The sequence below is a fragment of the Sinocyclocheilus grahami genome, unplaced genomic scaffold, assembly GCF_001515645.1.
Source record: "Sinocyclocheilus grahami isolate Dianchi unplaced genomic scaffold, SAMN03320097.WGS_v1.1 scaffold1120.1, whole genome shotgun sequence".
NCBI classification, from domain to species: domain Eukaryota; kingdom Metazoa; phylum Chordata; class Actinopteri; order Cypriniformes; family Cyprinidae; genus Sinocyclocheilus; species Sinocyclocheilus grahami.
Window position 1 is genome coordinate 165,871 of NW_015506299.1, and position 23,610 is coordinate 189,480.

Sequence of the window (23,610 nt, forward strand, 5' to 3'; positions counted from 1 at the left end):
AATAAATATATGCATAATGAATCTTTCATAATGTCTACAATTTGTGTGTTATAATGAGAGGATTCGTGAGCACGCACATTCCAGCACTGCATTGCTCAACGCTGCAAACACGTGTTATAACCTAAATAGAAACTCTGCACCTGTTAATCGTTTATATTTTATATTAGTTCATGTTGCTTTTGTGCAATAGATGAATAATCATTTATTTGTTTTAGATAAGTTATGTTTAGATATTTCTATTTTGCGGGAGTCCCGTGAATCATTTTATTCTCCCGCATCCCGCACACACACAAGTGTCTACCCGCCCGCAGCAGCACTCGCTCATCTTGTCCCGCGCCGCACTGAGCTGCATCGGGTCTCGCGGGAGCAGGTCTCTAATCCACTGGCGCTTGACTCGACAGTGCGTGAGCTACATCCTTTTTACAATCTCTAGATTATAAAACACTGCATTCCGTCAGCAATGTAAGGCGGCAGTAACGTATAGACAGCTTGTAACTATACTCGAATTACTATTTTGAAAATTACGACGCGTTAAATTACTCCGTTACTAAAAAAAGTAGTAATCAAATTACAGTAACGCGTTACTAAGTAATGCGTTACTGCCCAACACTGCCTAAACCTAACCTTACAATAATGCAAATACAGTAATTAATTGTTCAGCATCAGCATGACAAAAATGACACAATATTGATGTGCCCATGTCCAGTAGGACAATCTGGCCGTGGCTGTATCCCATCTAGACTTAACCAGAAAACTGCTGCATAAAACACACATGATGTAATATACAGGTGCATCTCAATAAATTAGAATATCATGGAAAAGTTCATTTATTTCAGTAATTCAACTCAAATTGTGAAACTCGTGTATTAAATAAATTCAGTGCACACAGACTGAAGTAGTTTAAGTCTTTGGTTCTTTTAATTGTGATGATTTTGGCTCACATTTAACAAAAACCCACCAATTCACTATCTCAACAAATTAGAATACTTCATAAGACCAATAAAAAAAACATTTTTAGTGAATTGTTGGCCTTCTGGAAAGTATGTTCATTTACTGTACATGTACTCAATACTTGGTAGGGGGGTGCTTTTGGGGTCAGGCCACATTAATATCTGTATTAAGAGATGAATTGATACCCACATAGAGCATCAGGATATGCAGAACCTCATTCCCTTATTTGCTTTGATGCTTCTTATTAAAGTGAGTGAATGTTTATTGCTCTTGTGGATGTTTATTGATCTGAAAACCTCCTTTTACTCATGAAACTTCTTGATAACAGCATGGAGATCAGACACTGTATTTGTAATTTGCCAGAATCACACTAACAATTTAGTCTTTATTTGTTTACATTTTCTATGCAGAAATTTGCTGTGAGTTCATAAAGCCAGCTGCACAAGTCTTGCATGCATTTCTACTTGCTATCCACACTTTTTGTGTGCACAGATTACATTTTAACATCAAATGGAAGTGGTAGTACTTCCCAAGAGTTTTAGTCTTATAATAAAGGTTCAAGTCAAGGTAAACATCATGATTTAGTGAGCGTTTCCTTGGCTTGGAAAGGCAGCAATTGTCTCCATGCAAGATGTTTTGGCTTTGTACGAGTCTCTAATGATCAGATAAACAGTAGTTGGCACAACCTATAGAACACAATTCTAAATCTTAAATAACGAAGCACATACAGATTGGTTTAATAAATTAAGGTCCAATTAACTATATATTTAGAACAGATCTGGCCAGTTTTCTGTGCGATATGCAAAATAAATAGCAATGATGAGAGAGTAATTAAAATCTGGAACAATGACACGGAGAAAAATAAAATGAATTTGCTTTTATAATTACACGGAACTAAATCAATACCAATTCCTAATTACTATTAAATATAGTCCAATCATTTACAGACAAAATAGTTTCTATAGGACATATATCTTCTCAGAAATGGGTTCAGTTTATATACAACCGAGAGGGAGAAAGCGAAAGGTAGGAAGAAAGGAAGTATCACTGTGGCAGGACTTTGAGAATAGCGTTCACCTCTTCAGCTACAGTCGTCAGTGCAAACGCAAACTGATCCTGAGAAAGACACAGACACAGCATGTGTCAGCATGAAAAGAGATTGTGTGTTTCGGTGTATTTGTGGGTATGTGTGTGTACATACCTTGGTCTGAACCATGCCGGGTCTCTGGTCTCTCAGGTGTTCCAGTGTAGCAGCAATATCAATCTCTTTTGCACCTGTCAAGCAAAGCATTTTGTATCAATATTTATACTGACTGTCCACAATGTGAAAAATATTACTGAACACCCATTGATATCTGATAATCAGCTTTTTGTCTTTACCTTTGGCCATTTTATTCAACACCATGTCAATCAAAATGTACGTCCCAGTCCGTCCAGCACCGTCACTGATGGAAAAAAAGCAAGATTTTAAAAAAGTAGAAATAATTAAATTTAAAAAAGAGACAAATTACAGACTTACTCACCCTCAGGCCATGTAGATGATGAGTTTGTTTCTTCATGGGCACAGATTTGGAGAGATTTAGCATTACATCACTTGCTCACCAATGGATCCTCTGCAGTGAATGGGTGCCGTCAGAATGAGAGTTTAAACAGCTGATAAAAACATCACAATAATCCAGAAGTAATCCACCCAACTCCAGTCCATCAGTCTTTTGAAGTGAAAAGCTGCGTGTTTGTAAGAAACAAATCCATCATTACAGCCTTTTAACTTTAAAATACCAGTCCAGTCTATACCAATCCATAATCCTTAATAGCACTTCCTCTAGTGAAAAACTCCATACCCTGTCGTCACATCAAAATCAACCGACCTATTTGTTTAGAACTGTTTTGGACAGTTTCCACTGGTGCATATTTCACTCCTGATTCAGGCAAGATTACATTTTCACTGGAAAAAGCAATATTACGGATTATGGACACCTTAATGATGGATTTATTACAAAAACGCAGCATTACGCAAGACATTAATTGATAGGCTGGAGTGGTGTGGATAACTTGTGGATTATTGTGATGTTTTTATCGGCTTTTTGGACTCTTATTCTGACGGCACCCATTCACTGCAGAGGATCCATTGGTGAGAAAGTGATGTAATGGTAAATCTCTCAAAATCTGTTCTGATGAAGAAACAAACTCATCTAAATCTTTGATGGCCTGAGTGCGAGTACATTTTCAGCAAATTTTAATTTTTGGGTGAACTGTTCCTTTAATAAACATTGTCTTTTTTTACCCTTTACTCAAACTGTAACAACTTGTTCTGCGTCTCATCATGACACCATGGGCAGGGAAAACAGCCAAACATGTTTTCTTCCAACCATCTGTCTTTTGGTAGTTGCGGCCACCACATGACACTACTGCTGCAAACACAGCGTTGGCGAGTAGGTGCTTTTTTTTGCTATTGTACTCTTAAAACCATGTTTACTAAGCCAAAAGTGTCCTGATTATGGCCTGCTGATTTAAATTTTTGCACTTTGAAGGAGGAACATCTGATCATTTGTGTTGAGTTTTAAATTAAAATTGAAAATTGAGTTTATGGTTGTGTTCAGGGCTTTTCACTTGTGAGTGTTTCCAACATTTCATGGCAACAGAAAACGGCTTTTGCTGGCATTTTTATTTTTATTTTTTTAAACATTTTAGTAAAACACATTGGTAAATATTGCTTATTATTATTTTGCATTGTTACACAAATATGAAAATTATTTAACATCCTTCTTGCTTTTGTTCATTTAGTGAACATTTGTGTTGAATACATGATTTATTTACTGTATTTTACTTCATAAAATATTTTTATATAGTTGACAGCAGAGGCTGTTTTGTGGCTTCTCTAACTGGAAGTAATATTACAGGATAAATGTCAAAAACTAAAAACTATATATCAAATATCACATTATTCAAGTGTGTGTTTGTACTTGCCTGCAGTGAACAATGACAGGGCAGGATCTTCCACGGTAGCATTTGTTTACTTTCCTATTGGAAAGAAGTCATACATACAATCATAAACACAGACACACACACACATACACACAGACATATGAAACCTGAAAATTGATTTTAGATGCAGCTAAGCTCTATAGAAAAGGATGAAGTGCTGAGTATCTTTTATGTAATAAAAAAGTACATTAATAAGAAATGAAATACACTACTGTTCAAAAGTTTGGGGTCAGTAAGAAGTTTTCATATTTAAAAAAAAGACGCTTATGCTCACTAAGGCATTAAAAGAAGGTTTGACATCAAAATGATTATAAAAACACCAACATTTGAGGATTTAGGGATTAAAGAAGATTAATTACATAGGACAAATCTCACATGTTGTTTGTTTTTCTGTCATGTTGAGGGCTTTCCATTGTCTTCTACTGAATTTATACTAAGCTAAAAATATTTTCCATCCCCATCCCCAACCCCTGAACCTAACCCTAATGCACACCTCTCTGCATTTTTAGATTTTCATTCAAACATTATTCATTATTCTATTAATTAATTTATTAAACACTTCTATTTACTAAGCTGTTTGGTCAGCACAATATAGACAAAACCTGACCCACACGAACATACAGTCATATTAGCTTCAGACATGTTACTGGTTTATGCTTATAAACACTGCTGCTGGGTTTATTCAGATGAGCATTAAAAGAGGGCAGGGCCAGGAACAAGGTCAGATGTTAGCAGACAGAAAGGTTGAACAGATTTAGGGTGAAGAGAGATAGAGGGAGGGGCTGGAATCCCAGGGTGCACCTGGATGCAGAGTCGCAGTTGTCAATGATCACTTTTGTGACTATGCAACTGGAGCCAGTGAACTAGCTGCACGACCACAAAAATGACACTGGCAACCGCTCAGGAGCTGACACACACACGCGCTTGCACAACACACAGGCAACACATGCACACGCTCATGCTTTCATAGGCGTACCTGCGGAAGTCAAGCAGAGTTTGGCTGGTTTCGGGCGTTTGGTCGTTCAGCCAGGTGTGATAGTGGAACTGCGTGACCGTACGGGTCTCGTTAGTCTGCATGTTCTTCAGGTAAAAACTCCGAACCAGGAAATCATCACACCACACATGCTCAGAAACCAGATTAACCTACATATGAGAGAAAAAAAAGAGTTTATATACCAAACAGCATGACACAGAAGTGCAAATCTTCCTATTTACAGAGAGGGCTGAATAAAAAATACAGAAAGCCAAACCCAAAATGTTTGTCACTGTTTTGTGTCTGCCCCATTATAGTTTTCTGAATTTGCACTTTAAAAGGAAACTCCACACAAAAATTAAAATGAGGCATTTTCTCAAAATATCTTCCTTTGTGTTTCAAAAAAGAAAGAAATTCCTACAGTTCTGAAACAACTTAAGTGTGAGTAAATGATGATCAAATTATAATTTTTTTTGGTGAACAATAACATTTTGTATTTTAAATTCTTTACAACCTGAAAATTTAAAAGCAAGCAATATAAAACATTAAGCCTCTATAAAGAACACAGACTGTGCATATACAGTATGGCAAAAAAAAACATTTTACAATATGAAATGGCTTGACAAGAACTGTACAATTTAGTGAGATTACCAGTGGCTTTGCATTTAAGACAATAACCCTAAACTCTATAATTTAGCTTTTTCTATCTATTATTAATGCAATAATGTTATTTACATGTTTTACTTGTTGATTATTTTAATATATTCTTTACTTATATATCCATTTGAGTCAAATTATGTTTCATTTGCCATAGTTATGATCATTAGCAGGGCAAAGCAATAGCAGCTATTACATAAGCACATGATCAGAGATACCAAAAAAAAAATAAGAAGCTGGATTTGATCCATCCCAGAAAACATTTCTACTGACATTTTTAGCAAGTTAGGATCTGTGCTGACATATTTATCCTTTGCAGACATTTATAGTGTGTAAATTTAATCCACAATCCATCTGTTTATAGTGCCAGTATATTGAGATGGATTGTGGAATAAATTTATAAATGTCCACAATTATTGCATTTGGGAGGGTCCGTGCTAACTGGAGATCAATAAAAATGTTTTCTGGCACCTGATTGGATCAAATTCAATTTATTTTCAAGTGATTTTGTATTCACTGCCATTACTATGCCCAGCTGATGGTCATAAATAAGTTGCAAAAGTCACATGACTGATACAGATTTACGATAAATAATATATTGTTTTTTATCCAGTTTATTCAGTTCAAAAGTAGTTAAAATGGAATGGAATTGCTGTACCATGTCCAAATATGACAGAAAACACTTTGTCTAAGCTAACTCTTTTGTCAATATTCACAAAACAGCAGAACAAAATGCCACAGTCATCCTCACTCTGCAAAGAGTGTATTTGTGTGGTACCTCATAAATGTGGTAGAGGTTGGAGCCTTCATCGGGCCAGTAGTGATAACACTGCTTCACACCGTTCTCAGTGAGAGGAGTCAACATGACAATCACCACACACCCACTCTCCCAGACCACAGAGCAAAGTAATAGAAGTGAATACATAAATACATGATCAGCCCCCCCCCCACACACACACACAAATCACTGGATTTAATCCATACCAAGTCCCAGAAAACATTTCTACAGACATTTTTAGCAAGTCAGGATCTGTGCAGACAAATGTATCATTTGCAGACATTTACACTGTGTATATTTAATGCACAATCCATCTCTGTTTATAGCATGAGTATAATGAAATGGATTGTGGAATAAACATTTAGAAATGTCCACAAGTATAACATTTGGTAGGGTCTGTGCTAACTGGAGATCAATAAAAAGTGCCTTTTCTGGCACCTGATTGGATCAAATTCAATCTCTTTTCATGTGATTTTGTATTCACTGCCATTACTTTGCCCTGCTGATGCTTATAAATATGGTGTATGAGCTCCAAAAGTCACATGACCGATACAGATGAACAATAACTAATTTTTTTTTTTTAATTCAATGTGGAGTTTTAAAGTTCAAAAGTAGTTAAAACTTTGCTGTATCATGTCAAATGCTGGCTGATGTAATGAAATCCTATCAGCAGAGCTGAACCAATGTGCCCAAATATGACAGAAAACTCTTTGTATAAGCTAATTCTTTTGTCAGTATTTACAACCTAACACCAAAACAGCAGAACAAAATCCCACAAGCAGTTATCCTCACTCTGCGAGGAGGATATTTGCATGTACAGTACCTCATAAATGTGGTAGAGGTTGGAGCCTTCATCGGGCCAATAGTGGTAACACTGCTTCACACCGTTCTCAGTGAGAGGAGTCAACATGACAATCACCACACACCCGCTCTCCCAGACCATCTGCAAGAGAACACACACAACATTATACACACACAGCATGACCATCTGCACGAGAACACACACATTACACAGACACATCCCCATGCACTCTTCGTGACCATCTGCACACACACAGACTCTCCCAGACCTTGTGTTAGAGATCACACACGAACACACTCCCCAACACGATCTACAAGATTGCCCAAACCATCTATGTAAGCTTACAAACAAATAATGCAGTTTACCTGCCAGAAGTCAGCTACGGTGGAGGGCAGCGGGCCCTGAGTGGCGATGTATGCAGGATTACGAGGGTCATGATCCATCTAAGAGTAAGAAAACAACACAATCAACCCCCTCTGCATTACATATACTGACCCTGAACCACACACACACTTAATTATCGATTTTTCTTTTATGCCAAAAATCATTAGGATATTAAGTAAAGATCATGTTCCATGAAGATTTTTTGTAAATTTCCTACCGTAAATATACCAAAACATAATTTTTGATTAGTAATATGCATTGCTAAGAACTTCATTTGGACAACTTTAAAGGTGATTTTCTCAGTATTTAGATTTTTTTGCACCCTCAGATTCCAGATTTTCAAATAGCTGTATCTCGGCCAAATATTGTCCTATCCTAACAAACCATACGTCAATGGAAAGCTTATTTATTCAGCTTTCAAAAAATGGATCCTTATGACTGGTTTTGTGGTCCAGGGTCACATATGTAGTGTGCCGTTTGAGCTATAGTTTTTTGCTTTTTGCTGAAGTATTGTATGTAGTTTTGGCTCACGATTGGGCTGGCATTGATGTAGTCCGAGTTGCCTTGATTGTTCTCCAACTTCAGAGTTATTCTGCAATGATCATCTAAATAAAAAACAAACAAACAAACACACATTTTATTGTCAAACCTGAAAAGCTCAATTACATCACAGAAGTTCAATAATACACTACTGGTTACAGTACATGAATAAACAAAGCACCTGAAAGTGGATATGTTTGTGTGTGTGACTCACAGGCTATGACTGTGCTTGCACGGTTTTTCTTGACGTTGCCGTCTCTCTGGCCGATGGTGGTGGCACTGGGCTCAGCCTGGTATGCACACAGAGCCTCCCACTCCGACTCCAAACGATTCTTATTTTTCAGGTGGTCCTCCATATATGCCTATGTGTGTATATAGAGAAACATACAGGATGTTTTTGTGAGTATTGTACAATTATCCAGTGGTTAAAGATAATTCAGTGGTCCCCAATGAAATGGAAACTTACACTATCATGTAAATAGTTTCGGGTCAATATGTTTTTTTAAAGAAATTATATAATTTATTTAAGCCAAGTTGTAATTGTAATTATATTACACAATATTTGATGCTATTGTAATTATATGACTATTGTAATTATATTACACAATATTTAATGCTTTCACTGTTTTTTGATTAAATAAATGCAGCCTTAGTGTGCATAAGAGACTTCTTTCAAACATGAAAAAAAGACTGACAATAAACTTTTTAAATTAGACATAAACCACTAACAAACAATAACAAACTATTGTTTTTTTACATACCAAATATATCTGTGCATTTTAATTTTCATAAAACATTAATAAACTTCATTGGTCATTCCTTGCTCTAATAACTACTACAAATATGGAATTTTAAATAACAATAATATATTTTTTAAATAAATTACAAAAATAAAATGTTATGATTTTTAAATAAAAAGTTAATGAAATTTAAACAAGATTTAAAATTACATTGTAACACATTTTTTACTTAACTTAACTTAGGAGTTTCATAATGATACATTCAATGAAATAAAAAAGGTTTTAATTTTTGTGAGTGAAGATATAAGGCATCTCATAAAGGCATCTGTGTTGCATTTTCAAACTTTAACGTGTGTTGGTTTATGCAATTTTTGATTAAATAAATGCAGCCTTAGTGTGCATAAGAGACTTCTTTCAAACATGAAAAAAAGACTGACAATAAACTTTTTAAATTAGACATAAACCACTAACAAACAATAACAAACTATTGTTTTTTTACATACCAAATATATCTGTGCATTTTAATTTTCATAAAACATTAATAAACTTCATTGGTCATTCCTTGCTCTAATAACTACTACAAATATGGAATTTTAAATAACAATAATATATTTACAAAAATAAAATGTTATGATTTTTAAATAAAAAGTTAATGAAATTTAAACAAGATTTAAAATTACATTGTAACACATTTTTTTACTTAACTTAACTTAGGAGTTTCATAATGATACATTCAATGAAATAAAAAAGGTTTTAATTTTTGTGAGTGAAGATATAAGGCATCTCATAAAGGCATCTGTGTTGCATTTTCAAACTTTAACGTGTGTTGGTTTATGCAAGTACCAGTATCATGTGACCAGTAGAGATGTCCATGTTGGAGTGGGCAGGCTCTTCGCACCAGGAGGAGGTGCTAGTGTGTGCAGAGGGGCTTGGCAATGGGCCGTCACTCAGCTGAGATGACACACTATTTATACCAGAAGAGTGAATAGGATCCAACTTCTCTACAGGAGGTTTTACTGCCATTCGCTGCCTACACAGTTCCTAGAGAGAGTGATGGAAAAAAGTAAATCAAATTACAGTAACACGTTACTAAGTAATGCGTTACTGCCCATCACTGCATATGTGTTTAGAAGAAAATGTGAAGATATGCTTATAAATATGTAGATGTATGTGTTATGTGCTGCTACTACTAAGGTGCATAGGTATAGTTTTGTGATGCGATTAGTGTAATTAAATTTTTGTTCTTATTTTAATTACTTGTATGATTTTTGTTATTTTGTACAGATTTGTGGACCCCAGGAAGATTTGCAAACGCTTTGTGGAAGTTAATGGGGATCCAAATAAACAATATATCAATCAAGCAAATAATCTCAAACAAAAAGCCCTGCACACATACACACACACACACACACACTCTCTCTTTGGTACCTGGTAGGTAGCAGTGGCGTCAGTGGTAGGGTCAGATCCAAGGTTGGTGAGCTTCTCTTTGAGTTTGTGATGAGAGCGGTGACGCAGACAGTAGATCACGCTGGATGCCAGCAACACTCCAGTTATACAGATGATGGAAATCACAGTCAGAATCAGAAACTTCAGAGACTCAGAGCGACTGTACTTAGTGGGAATCTGATTCAGTTTGCTCCTCTTAAAAGAAAGAGAAAGACAAGTTGAAATACATTTATTTCATGTGAAAAAAATTTGAAAGTACATTTATTTTCTGAAGTTTGTGATATATATATATATATATATATATATATATATATATATATATATATATATATATATATTCTAAACTACCATCCGGAAAATTCCTTATATGTCCTACCATACACTAACAATGCTTTAACCGCTGACCTAAAAGTATTAATATCTTTAAAAAACACTCTTACTGACCCCAAACTTTTGAATGGTAGTATATGTTAAACTCTCCTCCTACTCTGGAATAGCACTGAGAAGAAAGAATAAGTTTTACATTACAACATTATAAATGTTTCTGCTGTCAATGTCACTTTTGATCTATTTATTGCATGCTTGCTGCAAAAAAGTATTAATTTCTTTGTATATATATATATATATATATACAGTATATAGAAGAAGTTGCAGTCTAAGTCAAAATGTGTTATTATTTTGTTCTTTATTCCTCAGACAGTGGCAGAACCCTGTGGAGAACCTTTAGCCATCCTTTTGAAGGTGGCTTAGATCGTATTGTGAACTTGGGTAGCTTTAATTTATGTTTCAAGTGCCTCAAAATCTTATGATGTTACTAGGTAAACCATTTGACATCTTCAGCTTTCTTGCAGGACTTATGGGATACATTTTGCAAGATCCTTGAAGAACATTTTTGGGGTTCTCCATATATGGTTCCACCAGTGTGGTGATTTGAGGAACCCTAAATGGTGCATCAAATATAAATTTTTACATTGATTTGATTACCAACAGTTTTTATGCTGTATATTTTAAACATTCATATTACAGAATTGTATTTTATTCCATTTGAATATTAACTTAAAAATGGGAATATCAAACCTTGGAGAGAGATAACAATGAAATGTAATGAAGTGGAAAGAATCTTACATCAGTGACTCCAGCCTCTACAATCTTGACTTTCACTTCTTTCTCTAATTCATCCTTCCGACTGACTGATATAAGAGAAGAATCAGAATTAGTGGATATCTGAACAGAGACATTCATTAAAAAAATTTTTTTTTATATATCATGGCAATAGTTAACTCTCACTAAACTAACCTGCCATATTAGCCACATCCACTGTAGTGATGTTCTGAGGATTTGGACGGACCTGAAATGTCACAGCTGGGCTAACAACACTATACAAATACACAAACACACAGCAAATTATTTTGGGTAATCATGTCAGCATCCAAAAAATATTAAAGGCAGAGTAAGCGATTTCTGGTAGCCAATGTTGATATTTGAAATCACCAAAACAAACACGCCCCTACCCCAAAAGGGTCTTGGCCCTATTTTGATGGCGCCGCCCCACATATACGCACGCAACCCAGGCAACGATTAGTTCTGTGAAACAAAGCAAAACCAATGTTACACTGTGTCTACGGACGTGAGCGGCGCGGCGCAACAAATCCCTGACAGAAAACTGCTGCCGGGTTCTATTTATGACATGCTGACACAAATTTCAAATGGTTTTCAACGGTCGTTTGATCGCGTCCAGTGTAGGCAGACTTTAGCTGTTGTAGACACGGTGTTACTCACCTATTGAGAAGAAACAAAGCAACCTCGGCGTCCGATTGCAGGCCTCCGCTCCTTGAGCTCTCTCCAGCACTGGAAAGCTATCCGATATTTACACGGGTCCTACTTCTTGCCTTATTGTTCCGCAGACGTTTTCCTCTTTTGTTTTTTATCCGCCATCTCTATCTTTCTGTCGCTCGGCTTGGCTAATGTCCGTCCCATTCACTGAAAGCTCTCTCCTCCACATCATGAGTAGACACGCCCCTTATTGCTGATTGGCTACAAATTTGTTTTGCTATTCGGCCCAAATCAGTTTTCTAAAGTGTTTTTGAAAAATCACATACCCTGCCTTTAAATATACCTTATATTAGTGTTTTAACCATATGTCACAGAGTCAGCAGCATCCACAGTACCAGACCCTTACACTCTGTCCACTCGTTCCCAGTCTCCAGAGTTCTAATCACCAGCACTTGACACTGCTCATCAACCACACCCTACTTAAGCCTGCACACTTCAGTTCACCATTGTCTGGCTTCTTCTTTCACTCCTGGACGCTTACCTGACTGACTACCTACCTGCATGTACTTACCTGAGCAATCCACACTTCAGTTGTCCACCTCCTGCTTCAAAATCTGGCTCACAAACACCATTGATCACAAACCTGAAACGGATAAGAATGTTATCCACTGACACTACCTCTGCACTGATCTATTTACCCATTACTTACCTGCTATCCACGATTGTCTGTTTCAACTTGCAATAAACCTGTTGCTTGGATATTACCTGTGTTGCATTCTTCTGTTTTATGACAGAAGACCAGACCAACACACAACAAGAAGCCATTTTCAGAAAGGTCAGCAATCCTCCAACAGAACCCTATGCAGATTTACTTCAAGCTCTCTGTTCGCTACGGGGGCCCCCTCAAGCACTGCTCCACCAGTTGCACCCCCCTAAGGATGGCCCTGAGTCCAGGTTATGATATGAGCAGCAGAATTCTGAATCAGCTGGAGTTTATGGAGAAGCTTGTGTGGTAAACCAAATAAAAGAGAGTTAATGTAGTCAATGCGAGAGGTGACAAGTGACAACCGAGTGAACAAGAATTGCAGTACTGTGTGGGGTGAGATGAACTCACGTTAAAGAAAATTAGGTTCAAGAAAATTAGCAGAGAACCAAACTTTTATTTCATGAAGACAGTTGGTAAGACAGACAGGTGGAAGAATGGAGTCAGGCTTTGTAGATACATAAAGTTGTGTATCATCAGAGTAGAAAAAAATACAATTTGAAAAGATATTACCAAGTGGGAGAAGATAAATTAAGAACAATAGAGGACTTAGGACAGAACCTTGGGTGACACCACAGCTAACAGAAACAGCTTGGGAATGAAATTAGTTTTAGTTGTACAGACTGTGTGCGATTGGAAAGGTATCAAGTTAACCAAGCGACAGGAATACCAGAGATACCTATAGCAGATAAACAGTTCAACAAAAATGAAGTTAAAGAAAATGAAGTTTAAGAAAATTGGCAGAGAACCAAACTTTTATTTCGTGAAGACAGTTGGTAAGACAAAAAGGTGGAAGAATGGAGTCAGGCTTTGTAGATACATAAAGTTGTGTATCATCAGAGTAGAAAAAGATAAAATTTGAAAAGTTATTACCAAGTGGGAGAAGATAAATTAGTAACAATATAGGACTTATACAGAACCTTGGGTGACACCAAGGCTAACAGAAAAAGGTTGGGAATTAAATTGTTTTTAGTTGTACGGACTGTGTGATTGGAAAGGTATCAAGTTAACCAAGCGAGAGGAATACCAGAGATAGCTATAGCAGATAAACAGTTAAACAAAAATGAAGTTAAAGAAAATGAATTTTAAGAAAATTGGCAGAGAACCAAACTTATATTTCGTGAAGACAGTTGGTAAGACAGACAGGTGGAAGAATGGAGTCAGGCTTTGTAGATACATAAAGTTGTGTATCATCAGAGTAGAAAAGATAAAATTAGAAAAGTTATTACCAAGTGGGAGAAGATAAATTAGGAACAATAGAGGACTTAGGACAGAACCTTGGGTGACACCAAGGCTAACAGAAAAAGGTCGGGAATTAAATTGTTTTTAGTTGTACAGACTGTGTGATTGGAAAGGTATCAATTTAACCAAGCGAGAGGAATACCAGACATACCCATAGCAGATAAACAGTTCAACAAAATATTGTGTGAAATGGTGTCAAAAGCTGCACTCAAATCAAGCAGAACAAGAATAGATAAGGACCCAGCATCAGCAGTCATTAACAAATGATTAGTTACTCTCACAAGAGCGGTTTCCATGCATAGAGCAAAATCCTGACTGAAAACACTGAATAAATTATTATTACTAAGATGAGCATGGACCTGTGCTGCAACTACTTTTTCAAGAATTTTGGAAATAAAAGGAAGATATGAAATTGGATGGAATTATCTAAATTATTTGGCTCTGCACCAGATTTCTTAAGAATTGAGGTTATGGCAGCAATTTGAAAAGATGATGGAACAATGTTGGAGCTAAGGGAGGTATGAATAATAGGGGGTCATAAGAGGAAACAGTTCACCATTGTCTGGTCTCGTCGTTCACTCCTGGACGCTTACCTGACTACCTACCTGCATGCACTTACCTGAGCGATCCACGCTGACCTCCTTCAGTCTTCAGTTGCCCGCCTCCTGCTTCAAGATCCGGCTCACAAACAACATTGATCCCAAACCTGAAACAGACAATGTTATCCACTGACACTATCTCTGCATTGATCTATTTTCCCATTACTCACCTGCTATCCATGCTTGTCTGTTCCAACCTGCAATAAACCTGTTGCTTGGATATTACCTGTGTTGCATTCTTCTGTTTCATGACACCATAAAACTTATTAATACAATAAATTGCATTTTTAAAAACTGAAGTCACCCATTAAATTATTCTCAGACCTTTAAAAAAGTCATGATGAAAAGGAAGTAGTAACAGATCTTTTCTTCTGTATTGTGATGTAATTACTGAAAAAGAAAAAATGTAGGATGGGGACTTGGTTCTGTCCATCGGTTGTTGATGAATGTGAGCTTGCAGCTGTTTGTAAGAAAGGGTCGAGTTTAAGTGAAGTAAAGGAGAAGTCAGGCACCAAAGAAAAGCCTGTTGTTTCACCAGAAGATCAAGTTATGCAGTCACCCATTAAATTATTCTCAGACCTTTAAAAAAAGTCATGATGAAAAGGAAGTAGTAACAGATCTTTTCTTCTGTATTGTGATGTAATTACTGAAAAAGAAAAAATGTAGGATGGGGACTTGGTTCTGTCCATCGGTTGTTGATGAATGTGAGCTTGCAGCTGTTTGTAAGAAAGGGTCGAGTTTAAGTGAAGTAAAGGAGAAGTCAGGCACCAAAGAAAAGCCTGTTGTTTCACCAGAAGATCAAGTTATGATATTTTAATTAAAATATACAAATTAAATTATTTTTAAAAGATAAAACATATACATGGATAAATCATAGAAAAATGGAAAATACAGTCGATTTTCATTTTATGCTGACTGTGTTTATAAAACTACTACTAGGATTTAAATATGCCTTCCAATATAACCTAACTATATATTTTACTCAACTTAATTTCTAAATTTACCATTATATTCTAAACCTATTCTATAGTGCAAGTAACCAAAATAAAAAATCATGACTCACGAGAGCTCTGAGAAATCCGTCATTTGAATCTTCGATTTAAGAGCCACCATCTCCATCAGATACAAACCCTTATCAGTGGGAAGATTCCTGATCCAGAGAGAAAGAAAAATGTTTTTTTTTTTTTAAGATCTTAAAAAGCTATTGATTTTAATGCAATAAAAAATTATAATGAGTAAAGCACAAAATTATAATACAATATTGGGGACTTTAAGATTCTTTTTAGTGTTAATTAATACTTTTATTATGCAAGGATGTATTCAATTGATCAAAAGGTACTGTAAATGCTGTAAATGTATAATGTTGCAAACAATATTTCAAATAAATGCAATTCTTGTTAACTTTCTATTCATCAAACAATCCTGAATCCTTATAAATGTTTAAGCACATTAGAATGAATTCTGAAGGATCATGTGACACTGAAGACTGGAGTAATGATGCTGAAAATTCAGCTTTGCCATCACAGGAATAAATTACATTTTAAAATATATTAAAACCTAAAGCAGTTATTTTAAATTGTAATTATATTTTCTATTTCACATTATTATCAAATAAACATAGCCTTGTGTGGGAATTGTCCCCAGTACAGTATTGCTTAAGAACTGACTGAATGCTTTGGCAATATTTTGTGAAGAAACTGGCCAATAAAATGTAACTGAGAGAGAAAGAAAAAGAGGGAGAGAGAAAGCTTCACATGTAAATATCTCACTCTGTATCAGTAATAATGTATCCATAGACGTCATTTTTAGGGTTGCTTTGGACATCCAGCTGAAGATCCTGTACTTTCATGTTCTTGCGGTGTGGTGCAGGGTTGTCCTTCAGCCCAGAGGAGGGCGCTATAGCTGCTGCATGGACCCAGCCTTCTACCTCCTCCACTCTCTCTATGGCCTTTTTCTGCATCCCCACCTCACTGTGTGTCGTTCGGCTACGAACTGTCTCCACAGACACGCCCTGTCCCTTATCAACAGGCTCTGGTTCTGAGCTGGAGGTTTTATCCAGGTACTCCAGCAGCTTTCCTAAAAAGCCCACATCCTGCTAAAACAGGAAATAAACACAGGTGAATTGTAAATCAACCCTTGAAGGAAATTTCCACATCATATTTATGCTATTTTAATTTATTTAACTGAAATGTAATTTATCATTCAATCAATCCCCTACAGGAAAATCTGAAAAGTTACCAATTCCAATGAATACCAATTCTTTCTAGGTAGATTCTACTTTGTCACTAAATTGAAAAAAATATTTATTTCGAGGTTAACAGATCTAACATTAAGACTGGCAAGAAAACATCTGTGTTTGTGTATTTGCGTAAAGTATATTTATGGCCTAATACAACCATAGTACTACCTTGTTGTCCATAGTCCTCTTCACCTCAACTACTGTCTGTCCCTCTGAAAAAGAAACATCATGATCGTTATAAATGCCTGTCTATGTATGAGTGAATGGCTTTGCTTCAGAAGATGTTACCTGTCACAGGCGGAATGGTTTGGACTGCCTTTTGAGTGACAGATGAATTTTCCTCATCCTCTTCCCTCTGATTCTGAGCACTGTCTTCAGGGGTTTGATCCATTGCATAACTCTCAGGATGCTGGTCGTCATATTGCATGTCTTCTGCCTCATCCTCAGAACTCTGCTGTGTCGCCAGGTCTCTAGGCGTTTCTCCTTGACCTGCCTGCTGTTTCTCCACCTGCAGAGCGTCTGCGATAAGCACAGCAAGCTTATCCAGTTCTGCTGCCTTCAGACTCTTCACATGCACACTGTGCCTTCCCACATTACGCAGAACTTTCCAGATAAAGGTTTCTGAGAAAAAGTTAACCTTTTTTCACATTAAGATCTGGACAGTAATCAGACAGTAATAATAATGATATCAAATTAAAATCTTTCATAAAACGATTAATATTATTTAAATCAAACAAATGCAGAAAAATATTATAGGTAAAATAAATAAAGGTTTTTCTGCGGGGTCAATCTCCAAAGCATTTTATATTTTATATTTTTATGTTATTTGCTCCACATGCCAAAAAAGATTTTAAAATGACACTGCATTATCATGAGGCAACATCATGCAATAGATGGTTGGCTATGAACTGTTTACATTGTGTCACTAGTTAAATAGCAAAAAAACAAATCTCTTCGCATTACACTGGGATAGGAGCATTTGTATTTTTTTCTACTAAATTAATAAAAAATTACACACTGAACCATTGAATTGCTCCTCATATAAAGCTATCGTTGGACTCTAATAGTCTAGTCTGTACTTTTTCTATGGTACTGTTTGTTGTTTTATTGTCCTTAGAGAGTATGGAAAAGACAAGCTTTAATATTCTGCACGTGAACAGGAGCAAGAAGGAAAAGAAAATAACATCATACCATCCACAGGTGTAAAAGAGTCACTGGCGGAAGACTTTGTTGATCCATCTTTTAAGTAGAGCCGGTCCGTTCTGGATCTGTCCCCCAGATCAGCCTGAGACGGTTTGTTCTTGGAAAGATACTTCTGAAGAGCGGCTGTGAGCAGGTCTGACACCTCTTCCTGCTTGGGAGCTTGTGCTGCATCACTCTGGTATCGGCTTAGGTCAGGGTAGGACTGGGATTTATAGGACACCTCTGGAATGAACTCAGGCGGGGAGGAGTCAGATTCAGGGTGTGGTTCTCTAGAGCGATAATACTGAAGCTCCACCCCCTACACAGGATGAACATACACATTTATACCATTATCAGCTACTATTATCATTTTAAAATATATATATACTTGTAAATCACACTAGCTGTGTTTGTGCATTTAGCAGATTGTCAATTTTCCTATTCAGTCGGTCATGTTAATAATTTTACATATTGGGCCTAAAGACAAGATTTCTGTTTACTTTAATTTGACAAACAATTCTACTACTGTGTTCGGTCACCACTTGATGCCCAATGTAGATCTCTGACCTAATGCAAAACCAAAAACACAGCCCTAGGACGCACACACTTACCTTGTGTGATGTTTTTGGTAGCAGTCCCAGCTGCTGCAGGTATTTCAGGGTCTTCCTAACCTCAGCGTCGGATGATTTCATTCTCCTGTCTCCAACAGCAGTCCCATAACCCTGTGGCCTGTCAGAAAATAAAGACAAGCCATGACTATAGGAATCCTTTGGCAGGGCTATTACAGGTAATAATCAGAGATATTCTCTGTAAAGCTTCTTTGAAACTTTATGTATTGTGAAACTATACAACTATAACTATGAATGTATTGTGAATATGCGGTCTTACCAAGAGGACAGTTTTAATCGAGAAGTTGCTCTTATATCAGTAACTTTTACTCAGATAAACTGAAATAACTGAACTGAGAATAGACTATAAAAAGCTATCAAATTAATGTGGTGAGTATAGTAGATAATTTGGTTTAGGAGGATTCCCATGAAAAATGTTCATATTAAATTCTCACTTTGACATTTGATTAGTTTTTTAAAGCAAATCTGAGCACAGTGTGAGATTACTGATGTTCTACAACTCTGTTAGAGACAGTCTTTTTTGCAGGAGAAAAGTAGGAGATTTAAGTAAAAGTCTCCATTTAATTTCTTTTTAAAATATTAACGCCACCATGAAATAAAAATCAACAATTCTAACTTTTTTTTCGAATATTGCAAAGTTAATTATAAATGATTTATCTGTGCACATTATTATTATTATTTTTTAAATCTATGTGCCCTCATAACCCTTAATAAAAACATTTAGTCTCATTCACTAACCATGCATGAAATTTGCCTATGAACATTTTCTTCCGTACTAAAATTTATTTGAACATTTATGGAAAAATGTAGGAACAACAGTAACCACACATACACAAAAAAAATGCTGAGTAGCGTTATAAATGTGTTAAGATGAAATTTCATACATACATACATACATAAAAATAAGATGGTGCATTATAGTTTGAGATGCAAGGTTTATCTGCATACATCTCAGATAAGTCAAATAATCTGCATAAATCTCAAGTCAATGTACAGCTGGCTAATGAGAGCTCTGTATAAAAGGTTTTTATTGTCTTTGAGCTGGTTTTGAGGATGGTAGCATGCTTGAGGATCTTGCTATTTGTCTCTCAGGCAAGTGAACATCTTTAAAGAGCATGCTATGCTAGATAAAAAGCCATAAAGTTTTTTTCAGTTGTGTGGAAAGCCCTTATATGGAGCTGGTTTGGGCATGGTTTATGCAAAATATTTCTCATTTGTGATGAGAACTAACTGGCAGATGCTAGTGTGCTTTACCTGGGCTCTGGTAATGGTAGGGAAACTTTGCGCAGTTTTGAGAACTCCTTCGATAAAACTTGTTGTGTGACGTCATCTTCCCAAGACAACCCTGGAGGAACAGAATGAAAGCAGAAGATTTCGATATGTGAAAACTTCACACACACTCATCTTACATGAATTGTCACACACACACAGAGCCTCTGATTTTATCCTTGAATTCTGAGGAGCTCTAAGAGTAGACTTTATAACCATGGTGACAGTGATGTGTGCGGTTGCTATGGTGACATTAATGCACCAACCTCTGTGTGCCAGTTTCTGAAGCAGCGTGCGGAATCTCTGTACCGTTGCTGGCGTGACGTCATACGTGTAGACGTCTGTTAGTGGCGCAGCCTCACAGCGACCGAACATGCCATCTACAGAGAAAATCAAAGACAATTTTGTGCACAAGTATACTTCATGCTCTGTGTGTGTGTGTGTGTGTTTAGATCCATTAAGAGTCTCAGCTTATTAGAAACTAGGGGCAACTGAGACAGGACCAGCTGGAGTCCCCGTTACCTGCCTGATAGTAAGGTCACACCGTGTGTGTGTGTGCACAGAAATTTACATTTGCATCTCTATTTTATACTCACACGAGGGGAAATCTCTCTGTGTTATTATTCGGTATGTAATTGGAGCACAGCAAATTATTCTATATGTCGTGACATGCAGAGAGTCAAATTGTAATTTATTGCATATGCCAATCAAAACAGAACTCATTTACATCTAGAATTCTTATTATTACAGCAAGAATAAAGTCTTTCATTCTAAGGGTTAGATAAAAGAGAAGAAAATAGAGGTAAACTGAATACTACTTCTTGGTGCAAGAATTTTTGATTAAAATATGAAATGGAAAAAATTTATTAAATAATTAACCATAAACCTGCTGTGCTGTTTATATCAGCTGTATATAAAAGTCTAAACTCTCATTTTATAATAGATTTACTGAGTCTTTTGTTTTTAACTCAAGTGTTACAGACTGTGAAACTGTTTTTGCATTGATACCAGACTAATTAATCGGTTATGAACAATTTTACCTGTTTGTTTTGCCGATAAATTTCCAAATAAAAAGAAGGAATCAAATGAGACAAAGAACCTTTCATTTGTACAGTATTTAATTCACTAAATTATCTAATAATAGGACTTACACATATTTATTTAATGCATATTACTATAATAATTGTTATATTATTTATACAATATGTTTATATTTAATAATATATAATATTTGTATTATTAGACATTTATATTATTATTTATGTTTATGATATATGAGCCATTTCTATTCAATTGGGTTTTATTATTAATACCATTCCCAGGTTATTTTGGTCATTTTAAATCTATTTCTTGAAACTTGCTTTCATCTCCTCATTGTCAACATTAAATAATGAACACAAATCCAGAATATTTGTTTTCTTTTTGTTGTTGTTGTTTTTTAAATAATTGAACAACCAGAGAGTTGAAGAAAACAGTGATATATCTTCTGTCAGGCCACACTGAATGAAATAAAAATAACACACTCATATGAGTAAGAGAGTAGGTTAAGTCTGATTGGCTGATATCGAATGTGAATGATTTCATTCATATTACCCTCTCATTGACGGAATGTGGGAACATATTATGCCAACAAAAAATACTGACTTTCAACCTTTGTGGAGGAGAATTTGGAACGGTTGCTAAGCAACACAAAAATGATATTAAACACAGCATGTGTGTTGGTGTTTGTGTGTTTGATAGGATGAGTGAGAGTCTGTATTTGTTGTGATGCACTGAATGCACTAAATGCACTGTATTCATGATAATGCTAGACACACAAACACACAGCTGCTGAATCTAGAAGAAAATAAAAGTCGAGTGCTTGATCAAACAGCATGATGCATAAGATCTACAGAGACTGCAGGTTCCGAATGTGTGTGTGTGTGTGTGTGTGTGTGTGTGACTCACCATTAAGACAGACTTCATAGTTCAATAGTTCAGACTCCTCAAACAGGCAGCCTAAGAGAAAGACAGAAACAGAATTTTAAGAATTAGAAATAAAGGACCACAAAACCACAAAAAAATTAAAACGATAACTCAAAAGTTTGAATAATTCTTCTAATTCTATTAGAATAGTGAAGTCCAGATCACAGAAATAACGATAATGACACAGAGATTCAATATTGTTGTAATCACTTTCAGATGGATGAATGAAAAATACATTGACAGCCAATCAGAATCCGCCCACATTTAAAAGCTTGAGCATTTAAAGCAACACATGACAAATGCAGGGCATTATCTGTTGGTGTGAATGATAATATAGTTCACTTTCTTAATGTAGACATGCATTAAAAAGGATTTCGTTTAACTTTTTATTTTTAGGAAAATAGCCCTAGTAGCTGTCCAGAGGTATCACTCCTCTACAGTTTTTCAGTGATCTCAACAATGTTTCAAAGTGTGCTCCAATTTGCTACCAAAGCCTGAAATCAAAGGAAAGAGATCTCAGTATGAACTCAAACATTTCTCATCAAATTCGTCCACAAACTATGCTGTCCACATCAGTTTTATAGAGCTCTTCTTCTACTGTATATCAGAGGAGAAACATCTAGGAAAAATGTATACTTCAAAGAATTACAAATGAGAGCTCCTGAGGTATAAAAAAAGCAACATCTGAGCAATCACATTTTCCTCTGGGCTGCATGGTGCCTTTGTACCATTGGCATTGCTGTGGTATCTTTGTAGGTGAGGTTTTAGAAGAGGGAGGGCAGAAAAATGTTTAACATCCCTTCACAGCATTTTTGCGTATATTCAGTTGCTCAGTATCCTCATCCTAACAGCTGGGATTTCTTGTTTCTTAATCAAACCAGCTGAGACAGATGGCATAACTCTGCTCAGCCTCATCTCACCTGTATAAAGACCAACAACATCACATAATTATGTTGCTGTTACTGAAATCTGTCATGAAGATGATGATATAACTTTATTGTCAGACAATATCTAACATTTTTGTTGCTCACTGGTGATGTACCGATGTACTGTATTACCGCAGAGTGTTTGACATTCATACAAATCATTCATAGTAAATTCTGCTCACACAAACCCTCTCACACCAAGTGTCTCAGCAGAAAATAGCTATTTCTCAGGATCTGAATGTTGATGATAATGAATTAAATGTAAAATTAGATTAAATAAGAAAAAAAAGAAAGAGTAGCAACAGAGCCCTAAGATGTTTATCCACATAATCATTTAGAATTAAACAGCCTGGTGGACATATAGCCTAATGTTCACTTGATTTTTATTACTTAGTTTAAAAATAATAATAAATTACTTGTTTAATCACCCAAATAATCCACATATAAGTATATAAATAGCTCAACATTTTGAAGGTTAATACACACACACCCCTCTCATTTTCATAAGATGCATGATTGTATTTTGACGCGTTCACACAAATAGAGCAAACAGGATGCACCCACACATGACACATATACACATAAACAACGTCATAATGCATGCTTGCCTTTATATTTCTATTAAAGCCTCTCTGTTACTATGGAGAGCGGTTTGCGTGCTCAGTTTTGGGGGAGGCAGTGTGAAGCTGCAGCCACTGTTCATCAGAATGATGGTGGACAGACGGTCTCCTCACTGACATCCTCTCAAGTAAATCCACTGACACTCA

General features: G+C 36.0%; 1 protein-coding gene across 3 annotated transcripts in view; it reads right to left on the reverse strand.

Moving 5' to 3' along the window:
* Positions 1-1,085: 1,085 nt before the first annotated feature.
* LOC107566985 (receptor-type tyrosine-protein phosphatase N2-like) overlaps positions 1,086-23,610 on the reverse strand; it is a 35,542-nt gene continuing 13,017 nt past the window's right edge. For all 3 annotated transcript variants that reach the window (XM_016252566.1, XM_016252565.1, XM_016252564.1), the window contains exons 11-23: positions 11,553-11,632; positions 11,382-11,446; positions 10,239-10,451; positions 9,654-9,851; positions 8,285-8,432; positions 8,062-8,135; positions 7,512-7,589; positions 7,168-7,287; positions 4,913-5,079; positions 3,919-3,972; positions 2,332-2,396; positions 2,153-2,226; positions 1,086-2,067 (exon numbers count right to left, since the gene is read on the reverse strand). In XM_016252566.1, the coding sequence (XP_016108052.1) occupies positions 1,996-2,067; positions 2,153-2,226; positions 2,332-2,396; positions 3,919-3,972; positions 4,913-5,079; positions 7,168-7,287; positions 7,512-7,589; positions 8,062-8,135; positions 8,285-8,432; positions 9,654-9,851; positions 10,239-10,451; positions 11,382-11,446; positions 11,553-11,632 (1,408 nt within the window). In that variant the 3' untranslated portion in view covers positions 1,086-1,995. The remainder of the gene's footprint in view (positions 2,068-2,152; positions 2,227-2,331; positions 2,397-3,918; positions 3,973-4,912; positions 5,080-7,167; positions 7,288-7,511; positions 7,590-8,061; positions 8,136-8,284; positions 8,433-9,653; positions 9,852-10,238; positions 10,452-11,381; positions 11,447-11,552; positions 11,633-23,610) is intronic.